Here is a 21,280-nt window from a genome sequence, read left to right as displayed (position 1 = left end):
ACAAAATCTGCATTTTGATAAAAAAGCACCAAAAAAAGTTTACTTGTAATTTTACCACAAAAACATAAGATGCACCGATTAGTTAAAGCATGTCTGATGAAGCACTATGTAGCAGCATTGTGTATGTGTTTATGTGAATCTACTCACTAGTGGCCTTACAATAAGTTTATGAGATTTTATTTTAGTCTGCTCTACCTTAAATATTTTAGTATCCATCTGGAAAATGCACTTTGAGGTAGTTTGCATCAGTGAAGGGATCAATGTTGGGCAGTAAGGTATTTCTTGCAATAATATTACTTTCCCCAGTAACTAGTAGTGTAACTAATTACTAATAAATCTCCATAATTATATTAGTTACCCCCACCCAAAATAAATTTCTAGTTACAACCTTATTTTCGTTATCACCTCCTACTGATTTGAAATCCAACAATCACATTCTTGAATACATTTCTTTAATCGTGGAGGAAACTAGCTTGAAAGACTGAACTGCTTACACTTAGAGGCTGGAAATATTCCCATTACCTTTATATTAACAAACAAAACTTATTTTTTACTTTATTTTGTCTTATCTTTTTAACTTATTTTAATCGCCTTGAGTCTCAGTATTGGGGAGAAGGGACACAACAACCAATTTTGTGGGTAACTAATTACTGTTGACATGGAGTAATAAATAAAGTAACAATAATATTATTTTTTAAAGGAATAATGACTAGAGTAACAAATGACTTTTTTAGTAACCAGCCCAACACTGCCCATATTCGATTTCTGACATTATAACATCGAATAGTGATTTGGGATACAGTCGGATTATTAACGAGGGTCAGTGAACGCAACAGCAGCCAGCCTCGTTGTGAAAACCAGGACAACTCCTCATCCCAGTGACCGAGAAAAAAAAAAAAAAAAACACCAGGCAGGCAGGGAGACGGTGGGGTGGAGTACAGGAAGCTGCTGTCCCCGAATATCTGAACATGGGCGAAATCTAAATAACGCCAAACACAAACAGCTTCTTTTTTTTCTTCATTTACGGGCGAGAGGCTGCGGAGATTTGTGCTATTTTTCGGGATTGAATTGGAGATTTAACCGAACAGCGAGAAGATGTCTCGGGGTGTGATCCAGCCCAGCCAGCAGAAACTGGCAGAAAAACTCACCATCCTCAACGACCGAGGCATCGGGATGTTGACCCGTGTTTACAATATCAAAAAGGTTCGCACACACACGCAGTTATATCCTCAACAGTAGCCACATAGGACCGTTCACAGGAGGATTATATGGACATTATCTGCAGCTGCACCCCAAACGACTGTCAATATGAACGCTACAGACAGTATGAATGCTTGATTAGATAGCACTGTACGTCAACGCTAGCTAGATTAATGCACCCCAGATATTCTGTATAGTAGCCAGTGTCCATGTGCTTTAAACAGGTGAATATGCGTCGATAGACACTTAGATTGTCCTAACTATAACCCCAGCAGCCCTGGATGTACACTCAATGCTGCCGCTGCTAACCACAAGCTGTCGCGTTAGCTTGCGGTAAAGCTGCCCGTCGGTTTTATCGTGTAAACCGATTTTCGGTTGCATTAAAGACGAATATAGACCCCCGTTGTAAGCGGTATTGTAACTGTATCTCAACCAGAAACCGCAACAACAGCTGAAACCTGAGCGAATGAAGCCTGTGAGGTGATATCTGCGAGCCTCGGGCCTGCAGCGGCGTTAACAGCTAACGTCGCCCGGTAATGGCGGCGGCTGGCTAAGCTAACAGTCGGGCGTCGTCTCCACCGAAACACCGAAACACCAAACCACAGATACAGACACAGATACAGGCTGAGGCTGAAGGCTGGTCGGTTTCATCTGCCTGTTCTCTCGTCGTTTGTTTTAACCCAAGCTGGCAGCTATATAAATATGAGAAAATGAAGCGAGAGTAGCACGTAAAGGCTGCTTATTGTCGTTTATTTTCTCGCTTCGTTTATCCGATTAATCATTAAAGTCAACGTTAGCGTCTGGTCCGAAATAAATCTACCAATACTCATCATGGCATCATAATTCTCTACGATGACAAAAAAACAATCCATTTTATCTGACAGTCCAAAAAATAAATAATGAAAAATAATCAATGCATTATCAAATATCAGAATCAGAAATAATAATAAATATAACATTAATAATAATAAATATAACATTAATAATAATAAATATAACATGAAAACAGATAAGAGCAACTATCTCTTCATTTGTGTGCCCTAGCTTTATTTAGCAGGCGCTTTGCTCACTTTATGTTGAACCTGTAATGTGCTTGTCAGTTAATTAGTACATTAATTTAACTAATTGTTTTTAACACAAGTGTATAGCATTTGATATGTAACCCTATCTCAGTAACACTGACATATGCTGCTTAATTTTCTGTGTACATTATTACAGCGCGATGGATGCAGGAATATAAATGTGACTGACTCTTAACTGTGTTGCTCAAGTATTACACCAATGGTTTGTGTGTGGGAGGAAAAGAGTAGTGGGTCTGTTTGTGTGGGACCAGCCTTTGTGCCTGGGTATGTATGATGTATAAAAAGAGGGAGAGAGAGAGAGAGAGAAAGAGGTCAGTCATATCCTACCAAAGTTTCAGAGAGAACAGAGTAGAAGTTAAACTGTCTGAATGCCCATACTGTTTCCTGTTTATTGACATTTCAGTTCTCCTAGGCTGTTCAGCACTCATTTCCAAAATGAAGGAATTATGTCGGTGGTCTGAAGGCACCTTGAGTCTATTCTATCGTCAGATAATTGGATTCTCAACTAAACAGTTCAGATAATTACTAATCAGAAACAAACGTGTGTTTTTGTATTCACTGGAAGTTCTCAGTATGACAGTATGAGCAGTCAGACACGATCACTGAGATTTTGCTGCTGATAACTCTTCTTAGTACGCCCTTCCTTTCCTCCCTCCTTCCTTCCTTTTTTCTTTCTGTCTGTCCCATCATCTTCATATCTATCCTGATCTGCCTCACCATAAGGCTTCTGAACATATCCACCCTGAAATTCTGTTCTAATGTTTTTTGTTTTTTCTTCTTATGCTTCCTTTCACCTTGTGATATTAGAAAACTTCCCAGCATCCAGTAACAACTGCATCCCAAAGCTAGAAACGACAGAACTGGGACAGTAAGCTGTGATACAGTCAGTGGGCTCATTCTGGACGGGTTCTGGTACCCTCAGCAGCAATTTGGAGACCAGTTTAATCTCTTTAGCTCCTGAAATTTCCCACATAAATTCCCTGCTGAAGCGCTCACACAGATGTCTCTAATGTATCATCAGTGGAGTGGCATTATTATGTTTCCTAATGAAAACAAAGGTGACAGACTTGGTTGTCTTGTTTCTACCTTTGGGACAGAGTAAGTCATGCTCACTAACAGTTATCATCTAAGATCACAGTAATGTTCTTTTCCATTTTAAGCATATTCACTCATTACACATCATTGACTATCTGCAGAAAACCTTAAAATCTGTTCCTTATATTTTCCGTAACAGTCACCTTAATTAATCTTGGCTGAGTGGCATTAAAGTTTTTGTTTGCTTATCTTTCAGCCAGTGGACCCTCTAACATCATATTTTGTCTTGCACACAGCGCTTATAGGGTATTTATTTTCCCTAACCCTGCTTACACTCAGGTAACCCCCATTGTCTGCTGGGCTAATGTGCAGGTAGTTAAAAATACACGTTTTCAAATGTATCGTGACTACAGTCAAAAACCGTCATGGTCTCAGTGTTTTTAGCAACTCGAATGGATGTTCCCTAACGGACGTAACAACATGAACACCTGTAAATTACGATGCAGCTTGGTGTAATAGCCCTGCAGCAGAAACCCCCTCGTAAGGCTGTAAAAAATGGTTTCATTAAAACCGTGTGAGAGAGATGTTGATTAAACTCACTGTCGATATTGGACCGGTAGCTTCTTCTGATTTATAATGTCAGTGTAAAGTCGTTCCAAAAGTACCGTTAAGTGAAATAAACACCTCTCTGACACACTTTTTAGGGGAAGTTTTATCTCTGCTACAACAACCGCATTGGATATTGGTAAATTAGCAGTCAGTTTATATGACAGAGGTTTATTTTAAAGCATAATGCAGTTTACCACCTTCCTTTTTACTGGACACTCAGCTGGTCTTATTGAAGAGGAAATGACCTTCTCTGTTTCCAACCAGTGCAGTCTCCACTATTCGCCTCTTTTTTTACAACACTGATTGTTTTGTTTTTTGATGATGCAGTGGTTTGTGTGAGATCAGGATTTTCTTCTTCGGCTGGCTGTGTGGTGCCAACCCTTTCTACTGCTTCATGCTGCGTACTTACTGTCGCTGTTTTCTGATCAACAAAATCTGCTCGTTTTTTTTTGTTGCCCAGAATGCACTGGAAGGTGTAGCCTTGTAATAGGCTTACCCTATGGTGGCTCAGAGGGGACAGTAGCTGCAGTCACACATGAATAATTACGTACTGGGGGAAAAAAATTACAGGTTGACATTTAATGAAGGACCGGGGGCAACTTTACCCCTGGTTTTTAATTTCAAGGGCATTTTATGAGCAGTTAAGGGCAAATTGCCCAAGGCCTCAATAAATTTCTCATGGTCTGGTCCTTCAGACTAAAATATATAGTCTATAAATTTATACATAGTACTATAGATTTTTATTTATTCTATTTCAAAACTTGTTTTTGGGGAGAGTTGGGTAACAAATGGGCAGTCAGGCCATTGAGGGCTGAGAGTATGCAGGTTTTCTTTGAAAGTGAAGACTTCACCAGGTGCTTAGTCCCTCCTTTTTGGTGGGATTTGGTGAAATCACCTGTTGTAGTGTTTGGTTTGGATGGAAACCTGCAGACTTCTGAATGTGTGCTGTGGTCAGCATGTTTGCTGAGGGATCATCAGTGCTCAATACATGCTGCTGGAAATACACTCTGAATGAAGTCAGTTTTTCATCATTGGTTTAAAGCAGAGCCAGTTATTCACTGGAAAACCAATAAAGGGAATAAATGAAAGTCATTTTTATTCTAAATTTGCCGAGCCTCTAAATGAATTCATAAGAAATTAAGTGGGTAAATTATAATGACTGGAGTGTTAATAATTCACCTTTTCTCTCGCTGTCTGCTTTCCTTAACTGTTCTTGTTCCTCTTTTTCTTCTACTTCCCAAGAAGAAAGTCAACAGATAAGAAAACCGACCAATCAACAGTGTGTAGTTAATCATGCATGTTTAGTTAACCCTTCATTAGGTCATTGAGTCACTGAAGCATTCATTTATACTGTTAACGACCAGGTCATGATCTGCTCACACCGTCAGGACTTTTTAACATACTGAAAGTTGGCTGGTGCGGCTTTGGTTCAGGTCACTCCAAAGCAAAAACCAAAGTTTGTTCTTAAGCACTACAGCCAATATTATTTTACTTGCAGAACTATATTTTAGCTAGAAACCAGTTAGATCGATTGCTGTAACTGCCTCATTGTGGGTTGTAATCACCCAGGATTCCTGTAGGGGGCGAGCCTCTGAGGCCCAGATTGTACAAAGCATTAGTATTTGTATCATTCCTGCAGATTACTGCCTAACTGTAAACAATGTGAAGATGACATGATGAGAGTAGGAGAAGACCAATTCAACGTTTTCTCTACTGATAGTCATCTCTAATTAAACATAAACAAACAATCTTGATTAAATTCCTTAGATTTGATTTTTCTTTGGTAGACAAATGAGACACTGTTTCTAAATGACCTCATTTCTAGTGAGCTTTTTGTTAAAGCACTTAATTGTTACTTATGGAACATACCATTTTAAAATTTAATTTAATATATATTGGTATATCTCTCAAGCAGTAGATAGAATTAGTACAGTTTCCCACAAAACAGAGGCTTTTTTCTTGACCCGCTATTTTGCACCAATGCTGAACCACATATTCGAACCACTTCACTACCAGGATAAACCTAGTTTCAACCAGAACTGCCTGACTGTTTATTATGTGACTGGGGCCAGACCAGAAATAGGTAGACAACCAGAAATGAAAATAAACTCAAACCTGTATTAGAGCAGCAATGAAGCACCCAACACTGTAACAGTGCATTGACAGTTACTAAGCAACAGCCATGGAGCAGAAAATGTGGAGCAAACATTGCAGCCTGTGAAAACTGCAGGGGCCAAACTTTGTCTTCACACTGTTCTTTATAAGACGGAGTGTCAGTCATATTATTTCAGCCCGACCACACTAAAATGGATGTTATTTTTAATGTGTGTGAGTGGGTAGGTAGGGATACTACACGTTGTGTTACTTCGAAGACAGCGTGCGTTCAAACAAGTGTTAATATGATCACATGTTGGCGCAGTTGGGCATTGAGCTACCTGACATTGGGCCTTCCCCGGAAGACTGGTTCGGGTTACTGTATACCAGTCTTCCCCCGGGCCTGGGGTTTCGTTCTGGTACCCCTTGGTTGCACCCCCGGGCACTCCAGGGGTTATCCTCTGGGCCCAGAACGGCTTCCGCTAGGGTGTAGAGGGCCCCTTCAACCTGTCACTCCCCCTTCCCCTCCAGGGTTGGTCCAAACTCCCTCCCTTATCATCTCGCGCAAGAGCGTTGTGTTTTAGTGCCTCCGCAGTGTTTTGTTTTTTCCTGGGATACAAGGTTAATTGGGGCTGCAAAAATAAGCGGTAATTAAGGTGGCAATACCCTGGGTCTGTGGCTCGAAATTCAGATGTGTCGCAATGACACTGTGGTATGTGTTGCCTTGGTTCGTTGTCCTCGTTGGTGTGTGTGTGGTGTTGTGTGTAGATGTGTTCGGTCGTGTAGAGGTGTTTACGTAGACCGCGGCGTTCGTCGCTCTCGAACCCCAGTATGATCCACGCAATATTTTTGTCTTGGTGCGACAGCTCTCTTGTTGTGATTCTAACTTCTTTTCTTCTCTCCGTTCCAATGCTTCCCCCCTCTCCTATGCAGCAAGGACAAGTTTGGAAGGTTTGCAAAGTTTATCACCTTCCACTTATGAAACCCCACCCCTTTCACCCTTCCTCAACTCCCTCCTCTTCCTCCCTCCCTCCCCCTTCTCCTGGCTACCTGTACTGATCTGTTGGTCCTCTCCTTTGTGCCTCACTCCTCTTCATGTTTGAATCTCTAAGGCTGAGAGTAAGGCTGGGCTCCATCCACTGTCAGATTTACCCACCCTTAAAATGGAAATTCAGTGTGTTCATTTGCTTATGACACAGCATTCACACACATTGTTTTTCTGTGCTTTGTTTGGGAAAATAAAGATCTTCTTTTACTAGTCTGCAAAGCAGAAGCCAAAACTAGATTCAAATATAAAAATGAGAAATAATTAACAGGTGGTTAAGTCTTTACTTATATCTGGCACTTAACTTTGCCACAGCACCTGACAAAATGAGTGAGAGAGTGGTTGCTGCATGAATCACAGCCCCCAGACACCATAGTGATATTGGGCTTTTACATTAGCACATTTGGCCGCGCCGAGTCAAACCATTCCGCACTGATTTGCTTTTCCATTTCCAGTTTAAAGTAGAGCCGCACCTGAGACGGACCGTCTCTGGAATCGGCCCACAGTGTGTTCTTAAACTTAACTCATGTCTGTACAGCGGACAGACGTTTTTAAAAGTCTTAATGTTGAATACCCAAAGGCAAAAAACACAGATTTCCAGGACAAAGTTTTTAAAAGTCTCTGAGTGGTCCGCTCTCAGTGCTTTCGTAGCTTCTACCTGAATCACTGTGGTTTGAAGTTTAGTTTCTCTACTGAGTCCTTGTTTTTACTTTAAGATATCTGCTTTATTTTACAGTTTCACTGTCGCTCTCGGCTCTATAGGAGTCGTATTAAGTTACTGCTGATGAAAACCCAACATCTCACTGATTTTGCAGCTTCATAATAAAAGCTTTTAAATAACAAAATAATTGGGCACTTTTATTGTGAATAATTTATTGGAAATTAACTATTTATCAACAAGTTAGCGGACATTCTTCAGTAAAAACAAGTCTGCATACTGGTTGTTTGTGCTTTAGACTGTAACTGCTGTGAAACAATCAGAAAATAATGTTTTATTTATTTGATTCACTGCTTCAATCTGGAGCTCTCTCAACTATTGATGCACTCTGCCTTTAAAGACACACCTTCATGCTGGTAGCCCTGTTATAATGGAGATGCAAATCCCTGCCACGCTGGGCTGATGCGGCGAGTCAAACCGAGTAAAGCCAAGCCAGCACGTGCATATGGAAAATGGCTAATAGTCAATTTGATGATCACAAATATGAAAAATGTTATTGTATCTATTTTAATAAACCATAGAAATGTTAAATATCTGCACGTTTATCAGTAGCCACCAACTAATCACTACTTAACCACTTTGCATGTCTAGAAATTCTCCTTCATAAAGTAACTTCTTTGGCAGACAATATATCTCCTGTTACAGTTGAAACATCCGAGCAAGCACTTTTGTAGATGACCGTTCTTAAATTTTTTGTGAATTAGTTTCCAGGTATTCTGGTAGTGAACAAGTACAGCTTTGCTGACAAATGCAAACTGATGATTGCCAACAGGCAGTCCAGGCAGTCAGCCAGCTCTTAGCAGGTTGTAGTGGTTCTCTAGTGGTTCTGTTACTAATCACGTGGAACCGTCCATTCTTTGGAGCTCTTTTTCTTTTTTACAGAAGTTAATCCCCCCACTCATGAAAAAGAGAGAGCTCGCATTGTAAGGAATGACAGACAAAAAGGAATTCATCTCAGTGAAGTATGTTTTGCGGGGTTTACAGGGACTCTGAAGGATCACTGAGATGGGCTGTTTGAATATTTAATCCGTAATTAGCTCTCAGATGTAGGTTACCCTGGCCCAGTGCTAGCTATTACAGGGTCCCCTGCCATATGTCAGTCAATGCGGGGACCCTTTTGAGAGGCTCAGCTGTTAATTGCTACCCGGAGAGGAGAGACGATGGTGGAGGCGAGACTAAGGTCTGTTCTGGTATCCAGGCAACAGCTCCCTTACTCCTCCCAATGATTCTCAGCGTATTCCCATGCCCCGTCCCTTCATTCACTGCGTCCTTCCTTCCATCCATCCTTCCATCAGCCCCCACCCCACCCAAACCCAGCCAGCCAGCTTACTGCACTAGCCACCACCAGCACTAATGGACAATGCCACGCCATGTAAATGACAGAAAATGATTAATACATCTTTATGGTTTTGTTCTGTGATGCTAAGCAACTAGGAAGCCAATTCTGTTCTGCACTTCTGATAGTAAAATGATGAATTATAGCTGAGTAAGTAATCTAGTTGAAGCTAAATCAGCTGGCGAGACACTGTAATGGTGTGGCTATGTCTAGAAAAAAATAGTCTCTAGTATATTAGAATGTAATAGAAATTAATTTGAAGGATTATTAAGCAGGTTTTGCATGTTTTAGCCCATTTATTACAACTCATTTACAACCAGTGCCAATCATTATCCAAATGTTTTGTTAAGTGCCTTTATCTTAGTCAGAGTCTTGTCACTGTCACCTGTAATGCAGTTCTGAGAACAGACAGATTAAAACTATTCCCTTTTTGTTGCTTCCAAGTGCTTGTGGGAATTTCTAATATCTAACATGTAAAAGTCAGCTGCTGTACAGCACCACACCCACAGACTATAGTCAGAAAATCAAACCAGAACCACAGATGTTTAGAATAATGTGATTTTGGCAGTTTCTTGCATCATAAAAGGTCGCTGTTGGTAGGTTACCCACAAGTCTTGGATGTTGGAGCTTCCTACAATCATTTGAATGCACCAACAAGTAAGTACATAAATCAGTAAAGTTTATTTATAGTACCTATCGTGAGCAAGCATCACAAAGTGAGCGTAAGATCAATTGATATAAGCAGGCCTGTCTGTACAGGAGCATTTTAGTTTAACAAGTTAATATTCTTGACCACCCTTAATGTGCACCACGACAGCAAAACACTTTCAGCTTTATCTTCGAGTTTGGGCTAAAACATGGAAAACACTTGTACGGCCTCTTTAGTCAGCATACCAATGTCACGTAGTAACCGGACAGTGTTTTTTCACTCTACAGTTCCCCGGTGTGAGTCAAAGGGTAACTACATTTTAGTGGCCAATGTAGAGACTAGTGTGCTGTGTAGGGTGAGGCTAGTGGTGTGTTGTCATCAGAAGAGCACTGTATTAGCAAAAACAACAAGGCTTGTGCTTTTGCAACTGCATGGATTTCACAGTCACATCTTGATTCCTTGATTCTCATTTAACATAGTTCAAATTCAGTCCATCTCTCACACACCTTAACAGATTTTCTTTGGCCTGTAGCTGTCGAGTAAACGCACAGTGACATTGACAAAGAGCACTGATGTCTGTTGAAGTTGGAAATCTGGTCAGGTGTGAGAGAAGTGGACGCAAGGAAACAAGCTGAGACTCAAGGTCCAATCTGTGTCATTGATGGGTATTGAAGTCATGTTGGTGTCGTGTGTTTTTGTTCTGTGTCAAATCCCCCCCAGTGTTTTGTGTGCAAGACTGCAGTAGTTGTGATTCAGACCGAGCTCTCCCCGAGCTCAGCATGCCTGTTTCTGGTGCTTTTAGTGAGCGAACTAGCTTCAGCTAACAGACACACTGAACTGGGTTTTGGCCAGGGAGCTAGCACCATAAATATTGTTCGGTTGATTTTGCTCGTGGGCTAACAGTGGATTGAACCAATTTAACACCATTCTGCATCCCATGTTGAATTCTATCAGATGCAAAGTGGCAGCAGATCAGTGATTCCTTTTGAACTTGCAGTTAAGCCAGCAGCATCTACAGTAGTTGCTCTGATGTAATTCTGTAGCTAGTCTGTAAATGTAAATGGTGATGAAACTTTAAATCCTCAATGGCAGAAAACCCCCTGATCTCTGTGGGTTGCCTGTTGCACTGACCACACCCATTGTCAGCAGTGGGATGTATTGCACTTGGGACCGCAACGCAAAACGTAACTACTGTGCAATGTTTTGTCAGTTTTTGCGAGTGTAACTCTCCACCACTACATGTCAACAAAAGCCAAATTTTCAGCTTATGTTTCATCACATTTGAGTCCCCAGGTTGTCAGTCACCTCCTGTGTGTGAACTAGCATGCGTTGCTGCTTTGTGGTTTCATTTTGTACTGGTTGATGCTGGAAATGTTTCAGCGCCATGCAAACTGAACCTGTAGGTTCATTAGCTGTGATGTGTTACTGCGGGGTAGAAACATTACATCTATAGCATAGCTTTGTGTTGTGTAGATTTCATTTTGGTAACTTCATGTTACTTTTTTATGGCTTTTCTAAATGTGTGCTTCCACTTCCTGAACTTAAACTTTAACCACGAGGAACTGAATCCTCAGAACGGTCAAAGGCACTGATCTCTTCTAGGATTGTTCCTCTGTGTTGGCAGCCAACAAACTTTATACATTCACTCTGTTTATGGCACATGCATGAACCACATCTTCCTCACCATTCACTACGACACTACCCATAATGCATGAGCACTGTTGCTTCCTGCTGGATTCAGGGCAGTCAGGCGGATACAGCAACGCCTACAGTGGAATAGATGAGAATTATTGATAGTAGCAGCTCTGCGAGTGTAGAGGAATAATTAAAACATTGCTGAAAATTCAGCTCAGACAGGGCTTTCTCTCTGACCACTTATCTCTCTTTCCTCACTCTGCCATTTCTCTTGAGTCATTTCTCAGTTGACCTATCTATGTGCCCTTTTTCCTTTTTTTCCCCTCTTTCTCTTTCTCCCCAAGTTTTTTTCCTTCCTCTGTGTGTTTCTCTCCTCTCTTTCATTCAGCCCCTCCTTCATTCTCCCCATCCATCACTCTGCCTGTCATGCAGTGGTACTAACCGGTGATGGCTCAGAGAGACAGTTTGAAACTAAAACCATCTCATCACCTGGGACTATCTCAGTGGTTCTCATCCTTTCTGTGTTGTGGATATCATTTTTTTCCCTGTTTGGTCAAAATGAGGCACACTAAATTATTAGATGCCAATCGAGACTTATAGTGATCATAAAGAGGGCCAGCAAATACAATATGTTGAAAAAGTGTAATCACAAGTATTATTTTTATTTGAAATGAACATTTCAGTATCGAGGCCCAGCTCTCCACAACTCAGCAGTTGAGAACCACTGATCAATTCAGGCTCAGTCTTTATTTACAACAGTTAAACCTGGTTTATCCATACATGACAACCACAGACTTCCAAACTTAATTCAGCAAAGTGGAAATCTACCCTGCTGATTGTAAAACATTTTGGAATCTCCTTGTTGACAAGTGCATCTTAATGGCAAATTAGACTGCACCGGTCACTTGCATCAAGTTTGTGTGTGTTTGTTTTCATGTCTTGAATATGCCCCTGGTCTGGAAACTTCACTAAATGTCAGTGGTGTCAGTATTTCATTCACCTGAACCCACCTTCTCATGTCCTGGGCCGGGATAAACCAGTTTTCACTGTTCGCACTAAATGTTTCCCTGGTGATGACCACACATCTAACATGCCTGACCATGAGGAAATAAAATGTGAGATTAATAGAAATAAAATCTGTCTGATATGCTGAAATAAAGATTAAAGAGCCTAGTATTTCAGTAGCAGCAGTATATTTACCATATTTTTCGTTTGGTCTCTCCTCACCTCGTCGTCTTCTCTCCTTTCCAGGCATGTGGTGACCCCAAGGCTAAGCCCTCCTACCTTGTTGATAAGAACTTGGAGTCTGCGGTTAAATTTATTGTCAGGAAGTTCCCCGCTGTGGAGACGCGGAATAATAACGTAAGTCCGCCTGCATGCACGTATGTCTGTGATGTGTTTGTATCGTATAGAGGAAGAGAATGAAAGAGTGTCCGTTTGTCGGTGCGATTGCTTTAGCTACAGGTGTGGAGCTGCACATTCTTGCACAGTCATCACATTTTATTCTGCACACAGCCCAAAAAAGATTGTCGCATTTGAACCTGGGTTCTTCAGCTGCACTAAAATATGTAGGTGTAGCTGAGCAGATCTGTAAACTGTAGAAAAACCTGTTGCACCACAAACATATTATTTTCAGATAGCTATATAGGTCAAGGTTTTCTTTGGGTTTTTTTTTTTTGCTCATTGTCAAAATTTAAATCAGTAAATGTTTGGACAGATTCAAACCAATGTTAACTAACTGAAGAAATCAGCCCTAGCAAACAGACACTTGTGCTGGGCAGTATGACCGAACAGTGGATTCTGGCAGTTTCACACCTTTTATAGAAGTCTACAGTGGTTTATTCTACTGTCAGGAGTCTGTAAAATATAAAAGCATTTTATGTCATATGTTTTTTTCATGTAATCGGGTGTATTGTACAGTATATAAAGGATTCAGAATGTATGAAAAAAGCAGTAGACCCCTGAAGTGACACAACAGCATAACACCACTGACAGATTCTGTTTTCATATTGCTGTTTGTTTTGCCAATTCACTTTTTTTATTTTCATTTGCAGTTTACAGTGTTTGGCCATATATACACACTGTTTGATATCCCTGGATAGTTAGCCATGCAATTACAACAAGACATTGAAATTACTTTACATAGCAAGCAAAAAATCTGTTTGTACAATTGCAGGTGTGTGTGTGTGTGTGTGTGTGTGTGTGTGTGAGAGACCGGGTATGTTGAGTGAACTAAACTAAGTCATTGCTCATCAAATGTGTCTTTCAGCTTTACATGTTAGCTTAGCTTTTAGCTTCTGGCCTATGTGTTTATGTGAAACTGTGATGAAGCTGTGAAGGTGAGCAAACAGCACTGTGTGTGTGTGTGTGTGCGCGGGTGTGTGCGCGGGCGTGTGTGCGTGTCTAGCTAACTGCTTTATTCAGTATAACTGTGCAAAAAATGTCTCTTACGTTGTTTTCTGCTTTGTTTCTGTGTTTGTTTGTGTTTTGCATGCTAAACTTGGCTTATTCCGGACTTGTGCTTTTTGGTAAGTTTTTGTATCTAAGTTTCTGTAACTTTTGTATTTTAGTTCACGTACCTAAGTTTTGTAATAATGTAATTTTTTTGTACCTGTTTTTAAGCTGTTTTTGGAGTGTGTTTTGCTTTGCTCTGCTTTCTCTCCTCTCTCCTCTCTGCTGGCAACATTTTTACTTTCTATCCGTCATCCACCGAGTGACTGTGTGGTTGGTCTAACTACCTGGTTTGCAGGCTGTTTGACTGCTAGTTGGTTAGCAGGCTGTTTGAGCGACAGGCTGACTGTCTGCACTACGGAGTATTATGGAGCACATATTCTGATTTGACTGTATGTTTTGCAGTTTTTTGTTAGTCAGCCAGTGTCTTAACCGGTCTGAGGTCCTTATGTCTTCCTCTTTCAATGTAGGGTAATTTGTCATTCAAAATGTGAGAGAAAGGGCAGCTTAAAAAAAAAAAAAATACATTAAAAGAAGAAGAAGAAAATCATTCCAAATTCTCTTATCGCTTGACTTTGGGTTGAGTAACAGAGGTTTAAACTCCTTGGTGCAGCAGCAGTGTCACACACTCTTCACACTCTTACACTTTTCCTCTTTATCTCGTACGGCTGCACCAGTTCTGACCTAAAACACACAGCTTTAGGGCTGGGTTAAATTTACATCAGTCATTTCTGACATGTAAATGGAAGCTGCTTCTTACTAGATAAATATAGAGCTTCACATATTTCAGTTTGTTAAAAGATTGATGTGACAATCTTTTCAACCTGAGCTTAATTTTAAATTTGGGTTTGAAAACACATTGCATCCACAGCTTTACCTTTCCAGACATCAACAGGTACAGAAAAGGGTTTTGTCCTTTGATGCTTCACTTGTTGAATTTCCATCTCACTCCTGTCTGTAAACTTCTAGAAAACGTAATCAAGAAGCTACAGGGTGGACCGCTTGGCATTGCATTGTCAGATTTTACTTTGGTCAAACATTTTCACTCGGTTGTACGTTCTTTGCAGCTGGGACGTCAAACAAAGTCTGTGCGCACTAGACTTATATTCCCTTTCTCTTTCCAAACATAAATAACTTGTTAATAAAAGTTGGGGGGAAATTACTTTCAAATTAAGCAAGTTTAAAATAAATAAATCTTAATTAACAATACATTGTCCCACGTGGTCAATATTTATAAGTGAGCATACAGGAGGTATGTCAATTGTCCCAACAAATACTCATGAATAATGAATCAAATGTTCTACCAAAGTAAAATTACTTAGCAGGGTCTTTCTCAATGTATGCTTGTATCTAGTTATTAGTATTTCTCTCTCTTTGTATTAACTGAAAGAAAAGCTAGAGTTTTTCAATATCACTGAATTATTGAGCAACAGTATCTCATTTATATCAGTTTGCTGATAATTGAGTCAAAATAAAGAGAAACTGATACTGAAACAAGATACAATAAACTGTATTGATCCTTCAAGATAAACTTAGTAATTGGATTTTTTTAAGACAGATGGGTTACAACAACAGATGCAGATATTTCTCGCTCTGGTTTTAAAAAAAATGGAAAACAATTATTTCCATAATTGGATTAAACCCTGTCACAGTTTATCTGAGTTTTTTTCACAAGCCTCATCATCTGTTGTAGCAGCAGCTGGATAGTTGAATATTTAGTTAATACTAATATAACATCTGCATAAAGTATTTCTGCTGCACAGATTTAAACCACAGTCAGTATGCTTGTAATTAGAGTGATATGTGCGCTCAGCCTTTAAGCGGTGGAACTCACAGAGAAACACATTTTAAGGTACATAAAGCATACCCAAAGGAGAGATACAGTAAGTGATTATAAATTGTCTTTATTACAACAGTCAGAGTAAACAGGTTTTACTGCTATATATGTCATATATGCAGTTAATTGCAGATTATTTCATAACGTTTTTGTAACTGTGTGCACTGTGCCGTGTTTACAGCAACAGCTGGCTCAGCTGCAGAAGGAAAAGTCGGAGATTCTGAAGAACCTGGCTCTCTACTATTTTACCTTTGTAGATGTCATGGAATTCAAGGTAGGAAAATACACACACACATCATAATATATAATATAATGTGAAAGATTTTATGTTTGTGAATCTAATGAGGGTATTTATATCGACAGGACCATGTCTGCGAGCTGCTGAACACTATCGACGTATGCCAGGTCTTCTTTGATATTGTAAGTGCAATTAAATACAAGCATTGACATTATACATGATTAAACATCAGTAAATCTGTTTATAGACTTTTTTTGGTTGCTGTTCTGTAAGAATACCTTGTCACCTGTCATATCAAGTAAAAAGGTTTGTCAAGAGTGAAACAAAAACTTCACAGAACAAAAGAACAAAAATGTAATATACAGTACATATGGAAATAAAGTTGAAAAATGTTGTTGTTACCATAAAGGTCTTAGAGAAATGCTTCATATTCCCTTCTTGCATATTCTTCTCCTCTTCTTGCCCAACATGCTGCTGTCTTGAAGAATCCTGCTGACCTTTTCTTTTCAGCTCTCATCTCTTCTTTACCCAGAACATCCTGTCAGACTTGATCATTATAGAGCGAAAGCAATATTTACACATGTTGTCATGTTTGCAGTGCTTATTAAACTGTCGCCCTCATTGTGATTTCTCCGCTAAAATATAGTTCAGGTGAATATCATTTTAGCATTAAGAAAAATGCCCCTTTTTTCTTGTTGTTTTCTGTCAGACGGTGAACTTTGACCTGACCAAGAACTACCTGGACCTGGTGGTGACTTACACTACTCTGATGACAATACTGTCTCGCATAGAGGAGAGGAAAGCCATCATAGGACTGTACAACTACGCCCACGAGATGACGCATGGAGCCAGGTGGCTGGAACACACACCTACTTCATACACACACAAACACACTCTTAAAGTATTCTCTGTTAATAACTACAAACATACAGACACAACCAATAAATTGTCTGAACCATCAATGTGCCAACAGTCTCTGTAATAACGGTTGTGCTGTGTGTGTCGTAGTGACCGGGAGTACCCCAGGTTGGGCCAGATGATCGTGGATTACGAGAACCCTTTGAAGAAGATGATGGAAGAGTTTGTTCCACACGGAAAGGTGAGGTGTTAATATTCAGTAGTGTGCCAACTTTTTCAAATGCATTTTCTTCTGTAAACACTGGCTCTCATTTAAATGGCGGCATGTAAACTTCAAAGGGGTTTTTTAGTATGATTGTCAATGTGTTCAATAGATTTGATCTTGTCTCTATGAAGGCACAGTTGCCATAGTGTCTCCAGTGCCACTTTTAGATCAGTCAGTCAGAGTGGCAGCTCTGCTCTGCAACCGGGAGCTGAAATATCGACTCGAAGGGAGAATAAAGTGAAATCTTCAACAGAACATCTCCACACCTCCGCTACAGTTATTTATGCGCAGACTGATGCAATACAGTGATACATGGTTATCAACTAGAGTGCCAGAAAGCTCACTGTACACTGGTGGTTACAATAATTTGTCTTAAAAAAAACAATTTAATATTCAGTTTATTCCTCTCCTCGGCTCTCCCTTCTTTTTCTTCTTCCCCTCTTGTCCTTCCCCCTGTTTCTCTCTTCATCTCGTCTTTCTTCCCTTTCTCTTCCTGCCTTTCTCCTCTCCTCCAGTCCCTGTCAGATGCTTTGATCAGTCTTCACATGGTCTATCCCAGGAGGAATCTGTCCGCTGACCAGTGGAGGAACGCCCAGCTGCTCTCTCTCATCTCTGCTCCCTCCACCATGCTCAACCCTGCACAGTCAGACACTGTTAGTATGAACACGACTGCACATGAAACAGTTAGAATTAAATCTGTGATCGCGATTTCTAATCATAGTGCCTGATCTAAGGTGTAAAACGGAATTACTTTTGCTTGTCTCTGTCTTTAGATGCCATGTGAATACCTGTCACTGGATACAATGGAGAAGTGGATTGTTTGTAAGTACTGTAGACACAGGGATTCAGACCGTCTAGGTTCATGTCAGGGCCTGTTTATTTAGTTATATATTCCTCTTTGTTCTCTCTCCAGTTGGTTTTATCCTGTGTCATGCGGTGCTGAACAGCGACGCAGCAGCGTTAACTTTGTGGAAGCTGGCTCTGCAGAGCTCCACCTGCCTCTGTCTGTTCAGGGACGAAGTCTTCCACATTCACAAGGCTGCAGAGGATCTGTTTGTGAACATCAGAGGGTAAGAGCATCTATATGTGAGGATGCACATGTGCAGACAAACTTTTTAATCGTTTAGCCCTTTTGTTTTACACAAAAATCCCCAAATCTCTCGGTTATAGCTTTTGAAATGTGATGTTTTGCTGATTTACTCAGTTTCATGTCTTTGTCATTTGAATATCTTTTGGGTTTGGGGCTGTTGGCTGGACAAAACAAGACATTTGAAGACGAAACTTGTCATTGAACTATATTCTATAGCAGACAAACATCACAGATATGCATACTTTATAAGATACAGTTGCTCACTATGTTTCTGCGTCCATTCTGCTTTTGTGTTTTGCAGGTACAACAAACGCATTAATGACATCAGAGAGTGCAAGGAACAAGCTCTGTCTCATGCGTATGTACATATCTTTTTACTAATCATTCATTCATTTTGTTCCCCACACACACATATTTCAAATTTTATGGTTTATTTCACTGCCCACATTTTGGTGTTCTGTTCTTTTCCCTGCTCCTCCATCAGTTTAGCTCTCCCTCTAGCTTATGCTCTCTCTCTCAGGGAGTCTCACACAGAAACTTCACCTTCATCTTATCTTTATCCTCTGTTGTTCCTGTTGTGTCCTCCCCTCTTTGTCTCCCCCGCTGTCTCATCTCTGCTTTTATCCTCATTACTTATTCCATCTTCTCCTTTCATCTTCATTCTTCTGCCAGCACTGTCTTCAACTTACCTTTGTCCTCTTGCAGGATTGTCCTGAAACTGTCAAAATACTATTTAATCATGATGCTTGTATGTTTTGATGCTCTGCCCTGACTTCCTGCCCGCCTGTCTCTACAGAGGCTCGATGCACAGAGAGAGACGCAAGTTTCTCCGATCAGCTCTGAAGGAGTTGGCTACTGTCTTAGCTGATCAGCCTGGACTCCTAGGCCCTAAGGTAATACTCATTACCATTAATTAATGAACACCTCTAGATTCATTAACAACTACATTCAGTTTTAGAGGAGTTAGATGAGCAGTTCTCAATAACCAACCTGGAAAAGTACTTATTACTTATTTGCTCAAGGGAAGATCACCTTAATTAGTGGGTTAGGGATTAGTTTAGTGATTTTAAATATCAAATATATATAAAATAACAGTAATCACTGAGACCTAAAATAATATGTACTAGTTTCATTTCATCCATTTTCTTTCCATTAATCAAGTCAAGTCTTGTTGAAAGTTAAATGCCACCTGAAAACATAACACATTTGAACTTAAATGTCCCTATATTATAACTCTTCTGTGGGAGTGAGAGCCTGTGTGGACTGTTGGAACCTAATGTAATGTACAGTTTCACCTTAAAACAATAAATAATGGTACATAACACTCTCAGCTTATTGGAAGAGACAGTTTTACCACCTTAAAAAGCCCTGCAAGTTCCTCTGGCCAGATGGAGACCCGCATAAATGTATAACAGAATATATTTGCTAAGCCTGAATGACTCTGTAAACACATTTGGTTCAGAAGCAGAGAATGTGGTTGCTCCAGCTGCTCTTGGTGATTTATCTGTTTAGCTAATTTATACATTTCTGTTTCCCTACTTTAAAACCGTGTCTCACACTGCTTCCCTCTGTATTTCTCTATCCCTTGCTCTTTCTGTCCTGCTAGGCATTATTTGTGTTCATGGCGTTGTCATTTGCCCGTGATGAGATTATCTGGCTGCTTCGACACGCAGACAACATCCAGAAGAAAAGCACAGATGACTTCATAGACAAGTACGTGAACATACACACCTGCACCAACATACACCTTTATACACACAGTAACACAATTATTGCCCCCTTTGCTTATTGTCTATGTGGCTGCTTGTGTTGCTTTAGTTAAAGGTTTATTGACGTGTGTGTGTCTGTGTGTGTTTTGCAGACATATAGCAGAGCTGATCTTCTACATGGAGGAGCTCCGAGCTCACGTCAGGAAGTACGGCCCTGTGATGCAGCGATACTATGTCCAGTACCTGTCCGGTTTTGATGCTGTGGTGCTGAATGAACTGGTGCAGGTATGAACACACACAGACCTCCTAAAGTGTACACACCTAATATACACACACACCTACGCAGAATGTAAACAGGATGCAGGGTTCTACAATTTTGAAACCTATATGACACATTGAGACTGAAAATTGGCAGTGGCAAAACTCTCTAATTTAAGGACGGTCATCTTGGGTAACATTTCTGATTTCAGATTGAAATAAACATAGATTACATTTTGGGCCTTGATTGAAAGATGGCTTTTAGAATGTACATTTTTCCACCCTACACTTGTCGTTTTAACCACTTTTCTATCTTGTCTTTATCTGATAGAACCTCTCTGTGTGTCCAGAGGACGAGTCTATAATCATGTCTTCATTTGTCAACACTATGACCTCTCTCAGTGTCAAACAAGGTAAATCATTACCTCTTTTACTGTACTTTCAAAAAGGAAGAGTAGGATTGATATCAGGAGCAGTAGGAATGTTACAGTAGTACTATAGTGACAGCTGCAGTAATTTAACCATTATAATACACATTACAATACTAATAAAACAGATGCAGTAACTGGCTGTGTATTTGTTGCCAGAAGCCTGTTTGGTCTTAAGTCAGGAACCAAATTTTTAGTGATAATGTGTGGTTTTGAGTGAATTGTTGTGCTTTTGTCTTCCAGTGGAGGATGGAGAGGTGTTTGACTTCAGAGGCATGAGACTGGACTGGTTCAGACTGCAGGTTTGCACAAACACTTCTCCAACAAATACTTACAATATTACGTCTTTGTGGAATGGAGTGTAAATGCAAACGTATCTCCTTTTTTAAATTTAAATGTGGATTAGAACGATCTCTTCCTCATACTGTTCCTGACTGTTCTCCGTTCTGTAGGCCTACACCAGTGTCTCTAAAGCCAGTCTTGGTATAGCTGATCACAAGGAGCTCGGTAAAATGATGAACACCATCATCTTCCACACAAAAATGGTGGACTCTCTGGTGGAGATGCTGGTGGAGACATCAGACCTGTCTATTTTCTGGTGAGACACACACACACACATATTAACATGCACAGTAACCCTTGCATTCAAATGCAAATAAGGCTCATATGAAGAAAGAACTGCGACAATTAAACTGGTCTTTTACTTTATTATATTTGACATGAAGTAAAGTTTTCTGTGTGTG

General features: G+C 40.2%; 1 protein-coding gene across 2 annotated transcripts in view; it reads left to right on the top strand.

Moving 5' to 3' along the window:
* Nucleotides 1–887: 887 nt before the first annotated feature.
* nckap1 (NCK-associated protein 1) overlaps nucleotides 888–21,280 on the top strand; it is a gene marked incomplete in the record, with an annotated part of 30,434 nt that continues 10,041 nt past the window's right edge. The window contains 17 exon segments of one of the 2 annotated variants that reach the window (XM_035663381.1): nucleotides 1,096–1,203; nucleotides 6,954–6,971; nucleotides 12,655–12,765; nucleotides 15,873–15,965; nucleotides 16,055–16,111; nucleotides 16,639–16,781; nucleotides 16,938–17,028; nucleotides 17,568–17,705; nucleotides 17,826–17,874; nucleotides 17,966–18,122; nucleotides 18,444–18,500; nucleotides 18,939–19,035; nucleotides 19,749–19,855; nucleotides 20,004–20,136; nucleotides 20,441–20,522; nucleotides 20,781–20,839; nucleotides 20,990–21,135. In XM_035663381.1, the coding sequence (XP_035519274.1) occupies nucleotides 1,096–1,203; nucleotides 6,954–6,971; nucleotides 12,655–12,765; nucleotides 15,873–15,965; nucleotides 16,055–16,111; nucleotides 16,639–16,781; nucleotides 16,938–17,028; nucleotides 17,568–17,705; nucleotides 17,826–17,874; nucleotides 17,966–18,122; nucleotides 18,444–18,500; nucleotides 18,939–19,035; nucleotides 19,749–19,855; nucleotides 20,004–20,136; nucleotides 20,441–20,522; nucleotides 20,781–20,839; nucleotides 20,990–21,135 (1,646 nt within the window). 2 annotated transcript variants of the gene reach the window in all.

Source organism: Morone saxatilis, unplaced genomic scaffold (assembly GCF_004916995.1).
Source record: "Morone saxatilis isolate NCDOM2014 unplaced genomic scaffold, NCSU_SB_2.0 Contig19, whole genome shotgun sequence".
Classification (NCBI taxonomy): Eukaryota; Metazoa; Chordata; class Actinopteri; family Moronidae; genus Morone; species Morone saxatilis.
The sequence above is the reverse complement of the archived record's forward strand: the minus strand, read 5'-3'. Positions and strand labels throughout refer to the sequence as shown.